The 13,164-nt window shown below is 50.6% G+C and overlaps 9 protein-coding genes across 9 annotated transcripts; 6 read left to right on the top strand and 3 right to left on the bottom strand.

Annotated features, from left to right (window-relative positions):
* Positions 1-64: 64 nt before the first annotated feature.
* Bathy01g03870 (MOP(MATE) family transporter: multidrug efflux) lies at positions 65-1,909 on the top strand (the record flags this gene model as incomplete). The annotated part of the gene is made up of 1 exon (XM_007515566.1): positions 65-1,909. The coding sequence occupies one exon, from the start codon at positions 65-67 to the stop codon at positions 1,907-1,909; it is 1,845 nt and encodes a 614-aa protein (XP_007515628.1).
* Positions 1,910-2,084: 175 nt separating this feature from the next.
* Positions 2,085-3,509, top strand: Bathy01g03860 (50S ribosomal protein L2; the record flags this gene model as incomplete). Its single annotated transcript, XM_007515104.1, has 1 exon — positions 2,085-3,509. The coding sequence occupies one exon, from the start codon at positions 2,085-2,087 to the stop codon at positions 3,507-3,509; it is 1,425 nt and encodes a 474-aa protein (XP_007515166.1).
* Positions 3,510-3,834: 325 nt separating this feature from the next.
* Positions 3,835-5,196, top strand: Bathy01g03850 (unknown protein; the record flags this gene model as incomplete). Its single annotated transcript, XM_007515178.1, has 1 exon — positions 3,835-5,196. The coding sequence occupies one exon, from the start codon at positions 3,835-3,837 to the stop codon at positions 5,194-5,196; it is 1,362 nt and encodes a 453-aa protein (XP_007515240.1).
* A 76-nt stretch (positions 5,197-5,272) lies between these two features.
* Positions 5,273-5,863, bottom strand: Bathy01g03840 (predicted protein; the record flags this gene model as incomplete). Its single annotated transcript, XM_007515726.1, has 1 exon — positions 5,273-5,863. One exon carries the CDS (start codon positions 5,861-5,863, stop codon positions 5,273-5,275), a length of 591 nt encoding a protein of 196 aa, XP_007515788.1.
* A 76-nt stretch (positions 5,864-5,939) lies between these two features.
* On the top strand, positions 5,940-6,701 carry Bathy01g03830 (unknown protein; the record flags this gene model as incomplete). The annotated part of the gene is made up of 1 exon (XM_007515481.1): positions 5,940-6,701. The coding sequence occupies one exon, from the start codon at positions 5,940-5,942 to the stop codon at positions 6,699-6,701; it is 762 nt and encodes a 253-aa protein (XP_007515543.1).
* Positions 6,702-6,791: 90 nt separating this feature from the next.
* Positions 6,792-7,607, bottom strand: Bathy01g03820 (lumenal PsbP-like protein; the record flags this gene model as incomplete). The annotated part of the gene is made up of 1 exon (XM_007515184.1): positions 6,792-7,607. The coding sequence occupies one exon, from the start codon at positions 7,605-7,607 to the stop codon at positions 6,792-6,794; it is 816 nt and encodes a 271-aa protein (XP_007515246.1).
* A 212-nt stretch (positions 7,608-7,819) lies between these two features.
* On the top strand, positions 7,820-8,170 carry Bathy01g03810 (predicted protein; the record flags this gene model as incomplete). The annotated part of the gene is made up of 1 exon (XM_007515204.1): positions 7,820-8,170. The coding sequence occupies one exon, from the start codon at positions 7,820-7,822 to the stop codon at positions 8,168-8,170; it is 351 nt and encodes a 116-aa protein (XP_007515266.1).
* Positions 8,171-8,368: 198 nt separating this feature from the next.
* Bathy01g03800 (unnamed protein product) lies at positions 8,369-12,592 on the bottom strand (the record flags this gene model as incomplete). Its single annotated transcript, XM_007515388.1, has 1 exon — positions 8,369-12,592. One exon carries the CDS (start codon positions 12,590-12,592, stop codon positions 8,369-8,371), a length of 4,224 nt encoding a protein of 1,407 aa, XP_007515450.1.
* Positions 12,593-12,775: 183 nt separating this feature from the next.
* On the top strand, positions 12,776-13,090 carry Bathy01g03790 (predicted protein; the record flags this gene model as incomplete). Its single annotated transcript, XM_007515559.1, has 1 exon — positions 12,776-13,090. One exon carries the CDS (start codon positions 12,776-12,778, stop codon positions 13,088-13,090), a length of 315 nt encoding a protein of 104 aa, XP_007515621.1.
* Between the last annotated feature and the right edge of the window lie 74 nt (positions 13,091-13,164).

The raw sequence follows: 13,164 nt of genomic DNA, 5'->3' as shown, positions 1-13,164 counted from the left end.
CCACGGAGAAAGACGAAGGAGAAGACAAAGGAAACCGAATGCGAGTGCGAATGACACTCCTCGAATGAATGCTCCTCCTGCTTTGCGTCGGTGTTTATGGTGTTCTCGTTGGACTTTGAGGAGGAGGAGGATAAAGACCGTTACGACTGCCTCGCTGCCGCCGCCAGTGACGAGGATGATGTCCAATACTATCAACACAAAGCGCGACTCCTCCGTCATCATCGCCGAGGCTTCCTCCTCTCCTTTCTCGTGCGCGATGACCACCGCCGAGGGGTCCTCCGAACCGGAGAATTGGAGGACGAACAGAAGGAGCGCGGACGACGAGACGGATGAGAAAGAAGGTGGTATCTCGGTTGTTTGGCAGACTTTAGGGAAACCAACGTTGATGAAAATAATCAGCTCGGTCTATATACTCGGGGTGCCTTCGTTGCTGAGCGTTTTGTGCGAACCGGCGATTGGATGCACGGAAAGCTTACTGGTTGGGAGAGTTGGCATGGTGTACTTAGCCGCCATCGCGCCGTCGTCGGTGATGTTTTGGTTGATCGAGGAGGTGTGTTTCGCGTTGAGCGTCGGGGTGACGACGGCGGTGAGCGAAGCGAGCGCGGCGAGGAGTTTGATTTCGTTAGATGAGCTGGACGAGGTAGGAGGAGAAAAAGAAGGAGAAAAAGAAAAGGAAATGAGTAAACGACGACAACAAGGGAATCAAGAGTTCGTGGTCACCGAAGAGACGAGAGAAATTGTGCAAGCGAGCGTGTTAGCCGCGTTTGGGTTAGGCATCGCGTTCGCGCTCGCGATGCAATTCATGTACGCGCCGGCGATGCGAATATTGGGCGTATCTGGTGACGCTTTGAGACTCGGGAGATTATACACGGCCATTCGATGTTTCGGGTTGCCTTTCTTCGCCGTCGGCGTGACCTTTGAGGGCGCGTACATGGGTGAACGAGACGGGATGACGCCATTATGCGCGTTTGGATTAGCCATGTTAGCGACGGTGGTTCTTCAAGTCGCGTTGATTCATCCCAGTTACGGAGGTTTGGCTTCTGTTATCGGTGCCGGTACCGCAATGAGTGTAGGACAACTCGTCGCGGCTGGATTTCTCTTGGTCAGCGCGAACAATCGAGGCTTCTTTAACATCTCCCAAACCGTTCGCCGAAGCTCCAAAGATTTACCGAAACTGCTGATGAAAGCGATTAACCTTCTCAACAAGTCCGACGTCACCGATTCCACCCTCTGGCTTTTCTGCGGTTCCGCCTCGCGAATGCTGGTCTATACTTTGTGCACCGCGCTGGCAACGCAAATAGGTGTCATCGCCGCTGCGAGTAACAAATACGCGCTCGATATATACTTCTTCGTCTGTTACCTCATCGAACCGTTGTTCACGCTCGGCACCGTCCTCCTACCAAAAAAACTGAAAACGAACAAAATTGAAGCGTGTTGGATGCGCAGCATCCTCTTCTGCTTAGCCATTCTCTCCGCGATCATCCTGTGCTGCGTCGCCTCCATCACCATCTCCGCCGCCGGTCACTTCAACCTCATCGAACCCGAACTGGTGAAATCCTTAGCCTCGGTCAAACCGTACGTCGTCGCCTCCGTCGGCGTCGGCTCCTTCACCTACGCCGCCGACGGCATCCGCATAGGCATGGGCGGCGCCAAATACGTCGGCAAAACCCAAATGTTCAATCTCCTCCTCACCGTCGCTTTAGCCGCGTGGATGAAACTATACTCGCCAGGAAGCGCGAGCATGACCTTGAATCACGTCTGGACGCTCATGGTCTCGTTTCAGTTTCTCAGAGTCTGTCAGCACGTCTACGCGAGCGCGAAAAGCGACAAAGAGTTGTTAACGACGACGGAAGGAGAAGAAGGACTCGAAATAAAAGAACTCGGGGACGGAAGGGAGAACAGTCGATGACGCTTTTATGCTTCTATTTATGCTTCTATTTAAGGAGGCGGTTGTAACGTTTACTAGTATATCCAGCGTATTTATTCACATCCACCACATCTTGTCCTCGGGAAAACCCCTCACAACTTTGTTACTTAAAGACGACGGCTTCTTTCGCGAAAGAAGAAGAAGAAGTGTACTCATCATGTCGCCATCAGCAACAACTTCGCGATCATCGTCACGGTTCGCGATTCGGAGATTGCTCGCCTCGGCGCGGGAGATGGCAAAAACGACGACGCTCGAAGGAGAACAACATCGAGAACAACATCACGCGCGTTCGATGATGCAAATGTCTTCTCGCGCCGCATCGAATGTATTCGCGTCGTGTTCGAAAAGGGGTGGTTTTTTGAACGGCACGAGCAACAACAACAGCAACACCACCTTAAAGCGGTTTTGGTCCTCTCCTTTCTCTTCCTCTTGTTCTCATTTCTCTCCGCGAAAGGAGGCTTTGAGCGGCGGAGAGAAGATCAGATTCGGTGGCAAAGTGGACTTTGGTAGGAGTCAAACGAGGCGGAGCTTGAGCGGTACGTGTCGTTGGAGCGGCGGCGGCGGTGGCGCATCACTCGAGAACGCGAAAAGATGGCAGAAGGATACTTCCAACATCGCACCGAAGATGACGATGTTTGGAGGCACTCAAGTCCGCACGTACGCCAAATCACTCTCGCAAATGAAAGAAGCCGGATTGAAAGCGTATAAACCAACCACGCCCGGGTTCCGCGGTCGCGTCATCACGGATCGATCGAAGTTATGGAAAGGCAAACCTTTGAAAGCGTTGACGAAAGGATTAACGAAGAGTGGGGGGAGAAATAATCACGGACGAATCACGGTGTGGCATAAAGGTGGTGGTCACAAGCGTTTGTATCGCGTGATTGATTTTAAGAGAGATTTGTTTGGCGTGAACGGAGTGATTAGAAGGATTGAATACGATCCCAACAGAACGACGAGAATCGCTTTGGTGGATTATCCGGACGGGATTAAACCGAGGTATATTTTAGCACCGGATGGAGCGAAAGCTGGTGACGTGATTTCTTCGAGAGGTGGTCAACCCGCGGACGGTCGTGATCCTTCCTCTGCAATCGACGTTCGTCCGGGTAACGCCATGCCGCTCTCGGAAATGCCCATCGGCACCATCGTGCACAACGTCGAACTCGTCCCCGGTCGCGGCGGCGCTTTAGCGCGCTCCGCCGGTGCCTCAGCCACGTTGGTTAAAAAAGGCGCCGACGGCTATTGTGCCATCAAACTCCCCTCCGGTGAACTCCGCCTCGTCCCGTCCAAATGCGTCGCCACCGTCGGCGTCCTCTCCAACCGCGAGCACCAAAACACCAACATGGGCAAAGCCGGGGCGAAAAGATGGAAAGGCGTCCGTCCAACCGTCCGCGGTACCGCAATGAACCCGATCGACCATCCCCACGGTGGCGGCGAAGGCCGATCGAAAGGTGGCAATCAATCTGTCTCGCCGTGGGGCGTAAACACCAAAGGTAAACGGACGAGAAATAACAAACGCACCGATAACATGCGCCTGCAACGTCGCCCGATGAATAGGAAGCGCTACCCGCTTTTAGCTAAATAATAATTATGTCTTGTGTCATTCGATGATTGAAGTAGAAACGCGTTGAATAGTGTACATTATCGCACAGACCATGCATCGTTGATTCCTCCTCCTCTTCCTCCTTTCCTCTTCGCTTTAGGAGATCGCGTTCGAACGCTTTCGCGTTTCGGCGTTTCTCTCTCGATGTTCTTCACTTTTTCGTCCTCCTTGTAAGAACTTGTCTCTTCTTGTTGAAACGAGAGCGAGCGAGTATCAAACTCCTAAAAAGACTGAGAAGAAGAAGACAAAGAAGACAAAGTCCTCTAGAAGTCAAAGGCGACGAGAGGATATATACATAATACTAATAATGGCTGTTTTCGGGTTCCGCGCGCGCGAGTTCTTCGCGCACACTTTGCGTCCATTTTGGATCCCGTTTGTCCTTCTCTCGCTCGTCCACCTCTTTTGGCACCGAGACGGTTTACAACTGAACCCGAGATTAAATCTCACGGACAAACTCGGGAACGTGGCAGAGCCGGTGGCGCAGTGCGAAACTGGGTTGATCGCCGCGCAAATGTCCGGGCACATCACGGAGGAGAGTTTGCATAAGATTTTACCGAAATGTTACGCGTTGGCGGAGAAGTATCCGAAAAATCCAGCGAAAAGCGTGTACGACGCGATACGCATGGCGCACAAGATGGACGCGGGGAATTCACCTTTGTTCGGTAAGATCGCCCCTCCTATGCCACCGACCAGTCCTCCAAGTCCAACCTGCGACCAGAGCATGAAACACGCGCAGTTGGAGTATTCCAGGAATAAGCACTGCGACTTTTTACCGTCGTTTGCGAAAGACTCCGGGGTGGTCTCGAAAGCGAATAAGAAAGGGAGAATCACGTTCGGCGCGAAGAAAGTGCCGGCAGATTTAGCGGTGCAAGCGTTCGCGAAGAGCAACACGATCGAGGGAGAGTGCAGGATTATCAGTTTGGTCGGGACGACGCCGGAAGGGAGAGCGTTTGCGGGTAGGGTGCACAGCGAGATGTTGGCGAGTAATAGGAAGGAGAATTGCGACGTGAGGTTGTACGAGACGGATAAACAGATGTTGATCGATAATCGACAGGCGAAGAAGGCGTACAATCACATGGGCGTTTTGATTGGGAAGAAGAAGAAGAAAGAGACGATAGATGTTGGGAAGAAGCAAACGCACGCGTACGGGGCGAAGGTTACGGAGTTTATCGATTTGGAGACGAAAACGCCGGACGGGGAGTGGTGCTCCAGCGAAGTCGGTTTGAAGTTGGGCTTTTGCATCAATCACGCGATTAGTTTAGTGCACGTGGATAAGGCGGCGGCGGATATTATGTTGGAAGGAGGGAAGACGATGTTGAAGACGAATAAGATTGCGAGTTTGGTGTTTGATGGTACGTTTCAAATCGCGAAAAGGTTTGAAGATTTGGGCTTTTACGTGTATTTGGTCGGCGATAGAGACCAGAGAGGAAAAGAGGCGGTGTTTTTGAGAATCGACGGGGAATGGTCCGCCAACGGAGCGTTTGCAAAGTACGTCAGAGGAAATGAGTTTACGTTCATGGCGCTGTTACCCAGTCATGGGTTCCACGAGTACATGGTGGAGAATAACTTGATGGTATGCGACGCGTCTTGCGAGTGTAAAGTCGAAGCCGAGTGTTCCTGCAAAAGCGACGGAGGTCAACCGGATTGCCAAGCGGTCTCGAGCGGATGATTGAGAAAAGCTGAGCAACGCAGTCACTATTATTATTATTATTGTTACAATCTTATACAAATCATCATCACTACGTCTATCTCTCCGGCGCGAAACCGGAGACGCACACGAGGTTGATGCAAAATCTCGCTCCTTTCTCGTCTGGAATGTTATGCCCGAGGTGTAAACCATCTCTCGTCACCACCTCGCCGTCGTCTAATATCCTCACGTTCTCCCACACGACGTCTTCCGCCCGAAAAGATGGCCATCCGTGCTTGACGCTTTCCTCCAAAAACTGCGACAGAGGTCGTTTGGTCACTGCAAACACCGGCCGGTTTAGCGCGGAGTCGTAAAACGTCACGTGACCTCCCCCCCCGTCCATCTCTTGATTCAATTCCTCGATAAACTTATCCGCTCTGTTCAACAAGCCGCTCCATTCCGCTCCGTGTCTGTTTCTCGCGCATATTTGTTTCGCCGTCGCGCTTCTCGAATTCCATCTTAAACTTCGTTCTATTCTCGTTCCCAGGACGCGTTGGTTCCTCATGACGGATTCATCCGCTTTCGCTTCCTCGGGTATTCCTTTTTCTCCTCCTCCGAAGTGTTGGTGGTGGAGTTGCGCCTTCGCCAAAGGTGCTAACGCAAAGAAGAGGAGGAGAAAACAGGAGGAGAAAACAGGAGCGACCATCATATTTGCGTGCGTATGAAAGAGTGAAGAAACGTACGAATTTCCCCAAACGAAACACTTCCCGAGACGCGTTTGAGAGATGAATACGGAGATCGACCGACTCGTCAAACGTCTCCAAACGGCGATAGAGGTACATTTGGGAGCACAGAAAGCTTCTCACCAGTACTCGCGGTACGAGATACGCAAACTGTGGCCGTATACCGAACAAGAGATTTCGTTTGAAACGACCACGAAGTTGCTTCGGGAAAGCCGTTCGGGAGGAGGAGAAGAGGAAAGAAAAGTGGACGTGGAGAAACTGATGGCGAACGTCGGGAGCTATTTCCTTTCCCAGAAGAAGGAAAAGGAAGAGGAGAAGACTTTGAGCGATGGCGCGAGTATCTGCGCGCGAGACGTGTTCGATTCGCGAGAGAGTGCTTTCGTTGCAGAGATGAGAACTAAAGTTGTCCTCGAGCGAAGGCTTTCGCAGACGTTGCGAGTGGAATTGAAGAAAGCGAAGAAAGAAAGCGAACGCGCGATGAAAGATATAACGAACAGAACGGAACAGAACGAGGCGTACGTGAAGCAGGTGTACGACTCCGTGGAGACGTGGATGAGGAAAGCGACGGAGATGGAGGAGGAGCGGGATTCGCATCGCGAGCGGTGCGAGAAGCTGGAAAAGGAAAACCGAATGTTAAGGAACGGAGAACGATTCGAGTTGTTGAGGGAAAAGATGATTGTTAGGGAGAGAAAGTTAAAGGAACGACTGGAGGAAGCGCTAAGGTTGGTGGAGGTTTTACGGTTAGAAGGTATAGAAAAGGACGCGGAGTTGATTCGTAATCGAGGCGAGAGAAAAGTAAAATAGGTGTTACGCACACACGGCATAATGTAACATTATATAGAACAGGCGGCAATTTAAAACTACTACTTTAATTAGCAACTAATGCAAGCATCATCAAAATTCATCGTCAACTGTCACCTCTTCCAATGGCAACAGTTTTAAACTCTGCGTGATAGTCTCGAAGATTTCAACGTCTCCGGGCGTCATGCCGTCCTCCGGCATTTGACATTTCACCGAAACGACGTCTCTCCTCCCTAACTTTCTCCCGGATCCTCTCATGCCCGGACCTAACACCGCCACCTCCCAAAAGTGGAAGTTCAACATCGCTTGACTCCTCCACTCGTAAAAATACAAACTGCCGTCTTCCTTTTCTTCCGCTTTGACTAAAAATGTCGCCGCTTTTGCGCCTCCCGTGGCGCCTTCTAACGGCGCAAAGTCGTTCGCTCTCGTCTTGCCCAACTTCTCCGCCGATGTGTATTCCTCCATCTCTAAGTCTCTCAGCTTTGGAATACCGTTCCCACCGTCGCTCTTACTTTCCACTTTCCCAACTGGATTCACGATAACTGTGCACCGTCTTCCTCCGTACTCCGCTCTCGGATGAAACTCTCTCTCCAAAACACCGTTCGGTGTATCCATCAGCCAATCCTCGGGAACTTTCATCGAAAACCCGCGGTCGTAATCCACGTACTCTTTATATTTTACCGGTGGCATGTCCTCCGTTTGGTGCGCCGGGACTGTTTTCTCGTCCTCGTACGCCCACGCCGCTCCTTTATCGTCTTCATTTACTGTCTTTGTTTTCGAGAGCGTACACGCAGTGACGGCGGTGAACACAACCGTCCTCCTGCTCTGTCTTCGAGAGTGATGATTAGCATCATCGGAACAGCACGAGAACGACGCACTTCTTCGCGAATGGTGGTGTTTCTTGCGCATCGTCGAAAAGGGGTGCTTTTGCTTTATCTTTGGTGGTATTGGTGGTGCTTTAGAGGCGAGCATCGTCGTCGTCGTCGTATCGTTCGCAGTGTGAGTCTTTGAAGACTTTTCCCCAAATTCGCCATTTTTATACGCAACTTTTGAAGCACAACGCACAAACACAGTCGGAAACTCGCACATATTGGTCGTGGTGACGCGCTCTCGATCTCAAAATGGCGAAACACCACCCAGACTTAATCATGTGCCGAAAAATGCCCGGCATTGCCATCGGTCGGCTCTGCGAAAAGTGCGACGGAAAATGCGTGATTTGCGATTCCTACGTCCGCCCTTCGACGCTCGTGAGAGTGTGCGACGAGTGCAATTACGGCTCCAATCAAGGAAGGTGCGTCATATGCAGCGCAGTTGGGGTCTCGGACGCGTATTACTGCCAAGGGTGCGTGATACAGGAGAAGGACAGGGACGGGTGTCCAAAGATTATAAACTTAGGGAGCGCCAAGACGGACTTGTTTTACCACAAGAAAGCCGCCGGGGAGATAACGGGGGGAGGGGGGAGGACGTATTAATACTAATAGCGCGGCTGGGGGAGAGAAAGAAAGAAAGAGTTCGTCGTTTGTATATTATCATCATCGTTAGCAGTATTACTTTACACGCAGAGCAGCGGCGCTCTCTTTTCGAGATGCTGAATCCTATTTCTACTACTAGCTGTACACGCCGCGTTTGTTTGTTTCTTCTTCTTCTTCTTCTTCTTCTTCTTCTATCTTCTATCTGTTGCTACCTCTTCTGAGTCGCGAGGAAGACCTTTGGGTCGTCGAAGGGAGCGAATCTCGAGGCGTCGTCAAAGCGTTCGCTCGAGTGGTTCGTCGCGAAGTCGGTTGTTGTTCTTCTTCTTTCTCCTCCTCTGCTTTCGTTTCTTCCGAAATCATTCTCGCTCTGTCTTCATTCTCCATTGCTGTTTCTTCTTCTTCTTCGCTCTTCTTCTTCTCTTTCTTAATGACGCCGTAACTCGGAAAGTTCAAATGAATTTCGTGCGTCTCTGCGACAAAGTCGTTTTCGTCGACGTCTTTCAACAGTTCGTCTCTGATTTCCTTCGCGACGGCTTCAAAGCTCGAGTTAAGACCGTGGAATAAGGCAGCGTTGGTCCATATCAACTCGGCGTCGGATTTGAACGCATCGAGTTGACGATAGTATCGACCTTTGAGTCGGTGTTTTATCCGTTCCAGGGACATCGGAAGCGGAACAATTTTGCAATAGTTTGCGTTTACGCCCAAACTCTCGCGAAGGTAAACGTCGTCGCACGATGCGTCCGTGACGTACGCGAGGAACCTATCGTTGGCGATGAGTTTTTCAACTTTTTGCGTGAGCGCGCGAGTGACTTCGGTAGATAAAGCGGGTCCGAGAAGACAATCGCTCGCTCGATTGCGCTGTCTCGCTTCCGCTGCCCGACGCCAGCGCAATTTATCGTCCGCGTCAAATAGCTCCCAGAAACAGTGCGTGACGGTTTCATTCGCTTGGTTGGAATACGTGATGCGTAAGTTGTTCCACGGCGAGCCGCGCCATCGACCTTCGTTTTTCACAACCGAGGAGATTTCGCCGTGCCACCATGTGCCGAAATTACCCGGATGTTCCTCATCTTCAATCTCCCAATCCCAAAGACAGAAAACATTTTGATCGTTCGCTTTCCATTTCTGCTCGCGAGCGTCTGTAAATCTGTCCACGCAAACGATAAAATCCGGAACGGACAACCTCGGAAGTTTCAGTGAGAACGTTTCCCCGAAGTTTGCGCTTCGCGGGTCTGCGAATCGTAACGTCACTTCACAAATCGTCTCGTATGGGGCATCCGTAATTCTACTTCCGTTACTCGTGTTGATGATATACTTCAAATCTGAGACGACGCAAGGTTCGCAGAATCGAACATCCTCTTTCTCTTCCCAAACGCGGCATGAGAGAGTATCCTCCATTGCATCGAGGAACTCTTCGTGACCTTGGGGGATGTACATGACCGAGTCACCGAGTTGTGGAACGTAACAGCCATATCCCTGGAATTCGCGTAATAACCAACTGAAGCATTGATCGGAACGTTTAGCAGGACCCATGACGAACGTGAGGCGCCCTGGGCGACGGTCTTCTTCTTCTTCTGCTTCATTTTCCTCTGACTCTGAGTTGAGTTGTTGACTATTCTGACGTCGTCTCGTTCGCAGTCGTGCCTCTTCTTCCTCGTCTTCGGCATCTCCATCACTTTCGTACTCTTCTTCCTCGTCGGTATCCGTCTCGGACTCGACGTACGATCTTCGGCCAGCTCTTCGCAAACGGCGTCTGTTTTCAGCCGCCTCAATGCGAACTCTATTATCGGCGCGGCGCCTTCGCGTTCTACGCCGAGTGGTTACGCCCCAATCGTCGTCTTCGTCGTCGTCGGAGGCGTTTGCGTTCTCTGAATCCTCCAATCCTCTTAAATCGTCCATGGCAGCGTCGTTCTCGTTTTCATCGTCGTCATCGTCGTCATCATCTGATATTATAATGTCCGGATCTCTCTCCACGTCGTCTGGATCGTCCACTTCGTCGTCGTTTTCTAATACCGGATCGTCCCCCAAAACGAATTCATTTAGGTTGTATCGATTCGATATCATCAACTGTACCATCGATGAGTGTTGACATCCGTCTCGTCGGTTCCACACACCTTCAAATTCGCGCTCAGACGGGTTTGGAGGAATAGCACAAAAATACTTCTCAAGATTTTCACCCTTCTTGAACGCATCCATGAAAGGAGCCGAGTACGGATCGCCCATTTGATCGCACAGGACTGCTGATCCGAAACTGTAGCGCTCAAAAAGGGTCTCGCCATAAACCAGATTAGCGGGAGGATCCTGGTATACTCTCGCGACACCGTGCTCGTCTCGCGCGATGGCAGATTCTGGGACAAACTCGACGCTGAAAAACTGCTCTTTTTTCTGCGTTAAGTAGCGTTTGTTATCACCGACGCCAAACAGATAGCAATTACCAATTACATCTGAAGCTACAAACGATAACCCATCCGGATTCCAGTGCAACTCCACGATTTTAATGCCATTAAATTCTGGACGGAACGTTCGCATGGATTTCACACCACCACCGATACATCGCATTTCTATTCGACCGTCGTAACCTCCCGTTAAGTAGATTTCTGGATAAAAAGGATGCGGTTCGAGAGTGACAATGGTTTTCTCATGACTATTATGTCCAATGATTCCTTCCGACTCTCCAGAATGCGAATGAAAAAACTCTACCAACGGGGATGCACCGTCGCCCTCAGCTGTACGCATCGCGTTGGCAAATGTAGCGATAACGTATTTATCATCTTTCGTCCAGACCGCTTGAAGAACTTCAAATGGCCTTTGAATATCGCCATTTCCATCCATACACATCTCTCTCCAACATTCAGATTGCGTTTTCCAGACACATCGCACGCGTTTATCGACGCTCGCATTTTTCGTCGACAACGCTATCATCCCATCACCATCTGCGGGTTTCGGCGGCATTCGCCAACACATTACATATCCATCTGAACTTCCCGATATGAAGGTGCGCGGGTCCGTGTTACTGAATTTTGTTACATCTACATCATGCGTGTGCGTAGCACGCGGCGATGTGCCATTACTTGGCATATCGTAAGCGCGCATCGCGTGGATTGGAGGAGCTTCGCCTGCAGCTTCATCATTTATTTTACTCAAATCGAAGTCGTAACAAAACAGTCGAGAAGACGTGAAAGCACACGTATCTGTTCCCCCAATCAAAGCCGTTCCATCACAATTGAAGGAAAGAGTGGATACTCGCGTGAGACGAGTTCGTGGTCTTCCCCGACCGTGTACTTGTTGTTGCCGTTGCTCATGTTGATCTTCCAGAGGATTGTTGTTATTATTATTGTTATTGTTGTTGTTGTTGTTGTTGTTGATGGTGGTGGTGGTGGTGGTATCGTTATCGTTATTTTCGTTCTCGTTCCCATTTCTATCGATGTCGTTGTCTGCCGCCGCTTGCGGTCCTGAAACCATACCGTGGACATCCAAAACGGCCGCATTTTGCTCTCCAGAGTGTTTATACGCGTGCCACAACCTCATCGTTCCATCCTCGCTCGCCGACGCGAGAATCCAAGGTTTTGCCGGATTGAACAATACCACTGTAATTGGCATAAAATGCCCTTTCAAAACAGACACCGGTTCTCCACTCTCTAATTTCCATGTTCTCACGTCTTTATCTAGAGACCCAGACGCGACTAAATAATCTCTCGGACAAACTTCAACGATCGTAATCGGCTCCGTGTGTCCTCGACAACTCGCGAGCAATCTGCCGTTCCTCGCGTTCCATATTTTCACCAACCAATCGTCCGCTCCCGTCACCAACTTATCCCCTTTCTTATTATACACCGCGCAATAACACGCGTCTCTGTGCGCGTGCAGCGTCCTCTGACACTCAAATCTTTCACCAAAATAAGTATCCGCGCATTTTCTCGTAAACGCAGTCTCCCCGTCGTCAAATCCAAAAAATATCTTCTCGTTCGCGTCCTTCTTCGGTCGACGCCCGCCTCTCGCGACCACCGCGAGCGGATTTTTCATCCCCCCCGCCGCCGCGTCGGCGCGCGGCGGCGTCACCGCGTAATGGCTTTCCCAACTATATTTCGTATTCGTATGAGTATCCTTTTCTATCTCATATCGTCTCTGCCGTCGTTTCGCGTCGTTTCGCGTCATCCCAAACTTCGCCTCCATCTCCCACACGCTCATCTCGCGTTCAAATCCGTTCGCATCCATTCGCCTCGGAAGTAGCATTTTCTCCCTCGCCTCTCGCAAAAACACCTCCGCACTTTCTCGAAACTCCAACTTTGAGCGTAAATGCGTCAATATTTGCAGATTAAAGACACTTTCTTCGTCGAGAGAAGAAGAACCTTCGAGCGCTTTCTCCAAGGTCGGACGAAATTGAATCCTCGGTTTGAACCATTCGGAAACGTTTGGGAGAGACATGATGATTGTTTGAAGACGAAGACTGTTAGTATCAGCAGTATTAGTAGTATTCGGAAACGACTGAAACTTGGCGCCTTTGTCTCTCTCTCTTTGTCTCTCTTTACGTCTCTCTCTGTCGCGCAGTCTTCGCGTGTTCAATGCGCACGTTTCTGAGGCAATTCGTCCAATGCATTCACCACAAAAATGAACGCTCGGCAAGCCCCCCCGGACGATTGGTCCGGCCTCCTCAAGAAAGAAGAGGAAGCCTTGATCACAATCATGAAAGAGCGAGCGTTATCTACCTGCTCTCAGATGCAAAAGAACTACTACGAGTGCGTCAAAGGACGCACTTTATCCATCGTCTGGAAGTGTCGAGAGGAAGGGAACGCGTTGAACGAATGTTTGCACCGAGAAACGAGCGAGGAGAAATTGAACGACGTGAAACGGAAGTGGTTAAAAGCTGGGAAGCCGAGAGTTGGGACCACAAATGGAGAGAGGATTCCCGTGGAGTTTTTATAGAGCGTAGCAGAAGAGTAGAGATGCGCGCGTGCGTGTAGCTTAGAGAGAGTCATCGTGTAATACGCGAGAGATAA

Source organism: Bathycoccus prasinos (genome assembly GCF_002220235.1).
Source record: "Bathycoccus prasinos genomic : Chromosome_1".
Taxonomy (NCBI): domain Eukaryota; kingdom Viridiplantae; phylum Chlorophyta; class Mamiellophyceae; order Mamiellales; family Bathycoccaceae; genus Bathycoccus; species Bathycoccus prasinos.
The sequence above is the reverse complement of the archived record's forward strand: the minus strand, read 5'-3'. Positions and strand labels throughout refer to the sequence as shown.